The sequence below is a fragment of the Tigriopus californicus genome, chromosome 12 (genome assembly GCF_007210705.1).
Source record: "Tigriopus californicus strain San Diego chromosome 12, Tcal_SD_v2.1, whole genome shotgun sequence".
NCBI lineage: Eukaryota > Metazoa > Arthropoda > Copepoda > Harpacticoida > Harpacticidae > Tigriopus > Tigriopus californicus.
In genome coordinates, this window is record NC_081451.1 from 7864220 (window position 1) to 7871769 (window position 7550).

The 7550-nt window shown below is 39.7% G+C and overlaps 1 protein-coding gene across 1 annotated transcript in view; it reads right to left on the reverse strand.

The window, feature by feature from the left end:
- Positions 1-889: 889 nt before the first annotated feature.
- Positions 890-7550, reverse strand: part of LOC131891947 (vesicular acetylcholine transporter-like) — an 11812-nt gene continuing 5151 nt past the window's right edge. Inside the window, exons 3-10 of the mRNA XM_059241651.1 lie at positions 6790-6962; positions 5243-5429; positions 4417-4600; positions 2783-2964; positions 2484-2719; positions 1759-1881; positions 1303-1642; positions 890-1233 (exon numbers count right to left, since the gene is read on the reverse strand). Of these exons, the coding sequence (XP_059097634.1) occupies positions 1030-1233; positions 1303-1642; positions 1759-1881; positions 2484-2719; positions 2783-2964; positions 4417-4600; positions 5243-5429; positions 6790-6962 (1629 nt within the window). The 3' untranslated portion in view covers positions 890-1029. The remainder of the gene's footprint in view (positions 1234-1302; positions 1643-1758; positions 1882-2483; positions 2720-2782; positions 2965-4416; positions 4601-5242; positions 5430-6789; positions 6963-7550) is intronic.

Consider the following 7550-nt stretch of genomic DNA (forward strand, 5'->3'; position numbering starts at 1 on the left):
AAAATCAAAGCACCTCCAAAATATGTGTGAAGATGCTCTAGTTTTTCTTTAACTGTAAGAAATGTAGAACCTTTAAGTCAGGCGAAAACCTGAATGAATATGCCCAGTCAACAAATTAATCTAAAGATCTTGTATGGAAACTTTCCTCTTTCCAACTCTTTGATGTTGACGGGATTTTTTCCCCTCTCTTTGTCCATAATTGATCAGTAAGGAAAGGAGTACGAGTAAGCAGTACAGTATGCAAACTCAGTGTCATTAACGAATTCATGCAAGAAGGCCAGTGTGATTACAGCCCTTGTCATTGCTAATTACCCCCTTCCCGTTTTTTTCCGAGGAATTCGCCAAAGACAATCAAGAACAAATGTTTAACAAGAATTGCCCTATCATCCCCCAGGACACCAGCCACCCTCAGTAGGGAGTAGTACACAGCCTAATGACAACCATTTCCAATTTGTTCATGAAAATGGCTTGTGGGGCTTCGAAATGAGAAAATAGCATGGATGTGATTAATAACTGCAGTAGATCTAGTGTCCAATAACGTTGAAGTACGTAAGGCTTGCAAAGCCTGTCGAGGCTCTAGATTGATGCACCTTTCTGGTGGCTTTGTTTATTCATTTGCCAAAACTGGTGGTCTCTTTGATGCAACTGTGGATCTGCGGTGACTTGAACGACGGGGGTTGGATTAAACACCAACTATCAGATTGCGAGGGCAGTTCAAGCACATTTCTGGCGATTCTCTTAGCTTTGCCTTTACAAGATATTCAGGAGAGATGTTTAAGACCTCCAGATGCTAAATACGAACCCACATGTTGACAACCAATCTAGCACCCGACTTTGATGTTATGAATTCTATCATTTCATACTTCAAACGAGGAAATAAGTTATTGACTTTGGGAACAATAAATGACTATATTTGATAAAGCTTTGCTGGCAGCCACAAATTAACAATTTACTATCTCAGATCTATGAAGTATTTTGGAACTCTCAGTTGCACTATGGCTACGATATGTTGGTTAATATCTTTGATGCTCATTTCTGGAACATTTGCTTCAAGTCTAACAGGCTCTGAGTAAGATGTCTGGCAAAGAGTCGAGAGTCCGTATCCATGGCCATATAGAATGACGAGATACAGAAGATGATTTTGTCCTCCAACAAGTTGTAGGACACTCCATATCCATCAGGAACAACGGCTCCATAGCCCATGAAGGTATCGTCCAATTTAGTGGTGGTTACCTAGGAAAAACGTTCCAAGCTCAGCTTATGTTGATTTGCCCCTCGTAAATATAAACATCGAATTCTAACCTGGCTGGTTGAGAGCTGAAACAAGACTGATCGTGAGTAGCTCTCGTCCACGAAGAGTGGCAGCTCCTGGGCGGGTCTCAGGATCTTGCAAGCCTCTCGAATGCCCAACATTGGGATGTCCAGACCCTCTCCGGTGATGTTCTCGCTCATGATCTTGGTTTGTTTATTCATGGCTCTTTTGAAGAGATCCAATCTAGCCATGGGCTCTGCTGTCTCATCCAACATGGCCTTGGCCCATTCCAAGGCTTCCGGATGAGAGGATCGGATGTTATCCACCCGTCCATGGAGGAATCTCCGGGTGGATGCACTCTCGTAGGAGAAACAGAGCTTGCCATAGATCCTAAGAAACGGACAAAAGAGACCCGGACTCATTACTCATTGGTCATTACATATCGGATCATGAGGGGGGCAAAAAAGTGGCCAGTCAGTTTGCCCATATTGCTTGGAAATGCTCACTTGAAGTAGGTTAATTGTAGAACCATTTGGCAGAATGCATCGGGACTGCAGCGGAAAGACTTGATCTGGTCTTTCCCGAAACCGTCAAACGTGAAAATCTCCAGATCTGCGTTGTCATCCAATCTGTTGATCAAAGGAAAATGAGACCAATCTGGGTTGAAAGCTAAGAGCCGGTTAATTACTACATTTCAGGAAACCGATAACGTAACAGAGGGAGTCGACCACCACTGGAATAGATCGACACTATCTTGACTCATCCCCGTCTCAGAGGGTTATTCTATTCTTGCATATTCGTGTAGCATTTCAGCACAAGCTCTACTGGCCACACACTCAGGGCCCCAACTTTGCTCAGAATGAATGAAATCAATGGGGACTGAGATATGTTTGTCATGACGTTGGCTTTGAATTGGCTTGAAAAATGGTACAGAAAAATACGCTTGAAATAAATCGAGACGCAAACAAGTGAAGCCATCCGGCAACCAACATTAACATCAAAGATGAATGCAACATTGCAGTTTTGAAAACTCTAACTTATCCTGATTTTTCCCATGCCATGAGCTTTGGCAACAATTATATACATTTTTTGTGACACTTTTTTGAGTCTGCTTTGGTTCAGATGACATTTGACCATTAACCATTTACATCGTGATCAAAATCATTTCAAATTATTCTTGGGCGCTTCATTTTCAGATGAGAATTGAATTCTTTCTCTTTCTTAAGTTTACCTCTTGAAATCTCGAATGGCCTCCACAATACTGTTTGACGTGATTAGATCTACGTTCCACATCACTTGAGTGATCCCCAACTCTTCGAAAGTCAATGACTTCTGGGGAGCAGGAAATGTGTTCCCATCGGCTTGGATGCCCAGGACTACATCCTCAATGACATTGACCACGGCAACACCTTCAGCCACGGAGTGCTCATAACACATGCCGACGTTGCCATCCGGAGAGGCGATCAGCTACAATACAAAGATCATTGCTTTGAGCTGAACCTGAACGAAAAGTAGCTCAAAAGAGGGCACCTGCATGGTTTTATCAAACCACCGATTGGTCCCGTTCAAGAAGGGTCCGTTCCCACTGAGCATTTGACGGAATCGGGAATGGAAACTCCGTTCGGGATCTGTTGGATTTTGAGTATCCTCGTCAAGACACACGAGGAATAAGCAGGTTTCGAGCTCTTCCAAAACGGCCTTGTTACCTCCGTCTAGAAATTGTCATACTACTATATCAGTACAAAGGACAGATCTATTGAATGATCGGATGTCGCTCACTCTGATTCCAAACTAATTAATGTTATTGTCAATATTGTCAATGGTTTTTTTTTGTTTTCAATTATGCCAGAGAGACATGCCAAACAGAGTTGGAGAATAATAGCAATTGACTTTTTTTAGATTTGATATACCCAATTCTAAGGTGATTTTTTGACTTTATGATAAAAAGCTACTCATCCCAATAACGCGTTCACAGAGTTGAGTCAGTTTTGATAACACACTGCCAACGGTCTGCCAACTCAAATTCGTTGGTGGACCAAATATCATATAAAGATTGAAAGGTGATAAATAGACAATGGTACTGGGGATTACATTCCCTGTACCGGCTAGAAAAGCCCGTGAAAAACGAAACCAACAAAAAAAAGAGACAGAATATTCACTTTTAAAACTGAGTGATATGTACTGTCGTATTCCAGCAAAGACTCTTGACGCATCCATCCTAAATCTAATGGTTAAGACATTTATGATTAGGATTGGACTTACTACATGAGATCTGTGGCATTTCTTTTAAGTATGTTAAACATAAAAAGAGACAGTAAAAATTTGGATTTGTCAGAAATTTATTTTCAGAGTATAATTGAACGACTAACTACGATTTTCATGATCATTCAAATTCTGATTGCGCAATCAATAATATGTTGCTATATTTCAATTAAAACGATAACTGATTGAATTTCTAGAGCATCCAATAGTTAATATGATGAATCACAAGTCTTGGCCATTCACAATAATAAATGACATTTTGTCGAATAGTTGTTGTCGAAAACTTGTCTGAGCCTACAGTTGGCACTCTTTTTTAAATGCGGAAGGGAAGGGTTTCATTTGAGAGAAGATTCGCTTCATAACGTGGCTCACCAGTACGGGGTTTGGCAATTCAAAGAGAATGCAGAGTATCAGCAAGTCTAATTTGCCGTATGATTCTTGACGCGTAGTGCTAACAAGCGCAAATCTCGACGAACAAGGCAGGGCAAAATCTGTTCGTTTTGGTTCAAGAAATTCACAAGTAGTAATATTTTACGCTTTTGAAGATCTTATGATAACAACATAATTTGTAACCACCAAGAGTGAAATTGGCGGTAATATTTGAAACAATTTGATTAAGCTACTTTACGTATGCAAAAATCTGATTAGGATTAGTCTGCTAATTTCATCAGAAAGGTGGTTGAAAGTTTCAGTAAATCTAATAAAAGTACAAGCGACATACTCCGCTTTCTGAACGAGAAAGCGCAAAACAAAAATCAATAAATCAAAACACTTGACTCAAAATCAAAACCCATTTGGTATGTGGGCATATATTTAGTTCTCAAACACCTTTTCAGTGGATATAAGGAATGAGTCATTAAAATGAAACAGAAACATCAAAAGGTTTGCTCTTGTTATCTTACCTTCAACGAGATGAGCTCTAGCCTCGCCCCATTTTCGCCGATTTTGGGACGTCAAAACGGGAACTCGTTCATGCATCTCAATGTCGGGCGCAGTTTGGGCACCCTGAGTGATTGTCCAGAGACCCTGGAAGATCTCTTCGGTGTCCAACCAAATCCCATCCTTCTTCACTGGCATTAGATAGATCTACAATACAGTTTGTTGTCCAAGCTCAAATTTGAAATTGGCTAAATTGTTTAGCGAGCGTTAAAAGTATTTTTGTGGTAGCTTTAGCGCTTAGTAGTGATATGCAAGCAATGCAATTTGAAATTGCCAAAGGCGCAAATGAAAATATGTTCAATGGAGATACACACCGTGGTTTAATGTTATGAAAAATGATACCTGGAAAGCGACATAGATCTTGCCGGAAAAAAATAAAGCTTCATAAAGTATCAATAATGGTCTAGGGCAAAAGTACTGATTATATTGGTATAATAAACCTAATGTAGATTCTAGCACGCTTTTCAAATCAGGACCAAGAAACAAACCCCTCACGCAACCTCTGCACTTTTGGGAGGTCCGGAGACATAAGTATACTGACTTTCAGCATCTTTTGCGGCGGGGCTGAATCATGTTCAGTAGCTATTGGTTTAAGCATGAAAGATTATGATCTTCCTGTTCTGTTTATGTACATCAGTGTTTTACTACCTCATTGTAGTGTACTCATTTTGCTGGCGTTGTAAGTTTGAATTGTTTATCTAATTGTAATTATCTTCGAAAAGAAATTGCCTTCTTCGAAAAAATACTCGAAAATAAAACTGTGTACATAAGGAGCGTCATGGATCATACTTGACTTCGAACAAGAACGGCAATCAGTTCCTTGTCCTTAGATTGGGTCCCATCCAGATCCAGTTGTGAATCTTTGGCCAGATTCGATCGTCGGTAGCAACTAAATATTCGCTTGTACTGATTCATGCACAAGCCTTGCTTTGTACCATCTTTCTTGGAAGCCACAAAGTCAGGTTTGATAGCGTCTCTGAAACATACAATACGAAGCATACACATTGCATATGATTGCCACTGTGTAGTGACCATAGAAACCTAAGTAACTATGGAGAGACCAAAACGCCTGTGCATGCGGTAAATCTTTAATCATCCACGTATCTTACTTCATCGACTAAAGAGGAGGAATCGTACTATGATGTACTCAATTTGTCTAGCCAATTCTTGCCCTGCTGTTATTTTTTCCAAACGCCTCTGAACACTTTAAAGTTGAATGTGTCCATACAAAGACCCCTAGCATATACAGTATGGGAGTCTAAAGCGTTCATGGCTCATACAACGGAACACTTTTTACAATTCAACACTCTCCACTTTTTCTCTTCCACCAATACAAATATGCATGTGGCCAAACAAACCTCGAGGTTTTTAGGAAGGAGAAATTATCTTCTAGGACAGTGATCGTTCATGTTTAACGAAATGATGGCAAATGAAGAAGGTCGGAACACAAGTAGTGACTTTCATTCGAAAAATGTGCAATATTTTAAAATTTATGAATATTTCGAATTCAGAATGTATGAGAGCGATTTTGGAAACGAGCGAATCCAAAGTGGAAAATAATATGTTGCCCTCAGATTGAAATAAAGACAACAGTCAATGCAGGCCACAGCCATAGCCACGGGCGGACTTCTAGAGATGTGGACTGAGAGCGGAAGCAAAAATTTCTTATTTCTTAAATTGGTCACTTTATTCCAAGTAAGCAAATCATACGACCATAAGATCTTGTTGAATAGGTAAACTTGAGCCCAAAGCTACGCTTAGGAAACTCATGAAATATGTCCAAAGCTAAGTTGTAAACACTGTATGAAATTCGAATTTTCGGCCTGCTGCTGGTCAGCTAAATAAGCTTTTGACAATACAACTTGGAGATCAGCCACTTTACAGGTAAATGATGTAAAAATAACCTGCTTTTAATTTAAAGGATCTACGTTTCTTATGTGATTACTTTTATTCGAAAAGTAAATGGCGAGACCAAGAGGAGGCTCATTTGGCGGGAAGCTCATTCACAGTCCACACTTTCTAGAAGTTCGTGGCATGGCGTACGATGAAATCTACAGATAGGTCGGTATCGCTTTCGAATCCCTTTGAAAGAATCTGTAGCTTTCAGACAAAAAACATATGCCCTTGTTCGAGTTAAGCAGGGACTTCTTGAACTAAATCGTATTCCAAATCCTTAGTTTAAAAGACTTTGCAACGCATCTGCAATGACAAAGCAAGGAAATCCGTTTCTCAAAATCTTACACAAGCCTTTTCCTTTTTGTAAACTAAAAGGATTCCAAATTCGCGCTCTAATATTCTACTACATCCATGCGTCTGATTTATGTGAATATGCTCACTTTTCGATCGTCTCTTTGAAGTCAAGAAGACCTTTGGTCAGTTTAGCCATGTACACCAATCGATCCTCATCAGATTCAAAGGTTTGCTTGGGAAGAACCAGACCTGGGTTGGAATTGATCGGCAAGGGCAAATCCACATTCATGTACATGTCGTCCAGCCACCATTCGAAGGACTAAAAGGTTTGAAACTTAAATGTTAATTAAAATAAGCAAAACGAGTAAATTAGTTCTTTTGTATGTATATATGTACAAGTTCATTCAATCCAATTATGAACATCATGCTTCGAGATCTCGACTGAAGTTGGTCAATTGCTTTTATGTAGAAAATTAAATTCTTCAACTTTTGCAATTAGAAAGTGTGCCCTGGTAAGGACAAATCTTAGCACAAGTAATTTTAACCTCGCTAATATTCTTATCTATTGACCTAATAGAGTTCTGGAATCTCATTGATTCCTTGGTCAGTCATGAAACGAGGGGCAAAATGTTACAAAAATATGATTTCTATTCAGAGCTACGTAGCTCGACCGACCTTTGCTAAGCGATAAATGTGGCTTAAAAATCCACATTAGTTGTGTGATTTTGAGCAAAAGAAAAATTGAAGACCGTAATCGCTGTAACTAGTGCTGGAGCGAGTCCGACTTTTGCCGGACTCGATCCAAATCCTTTGATTTCTTGACTTTTTGCCGTGCCCGAGTCTTTTAGTAGAGCCAGGTCAAGAAAAAAGAAAAGGTCTGGCGAGATTTTAAGAAAACAATCACATT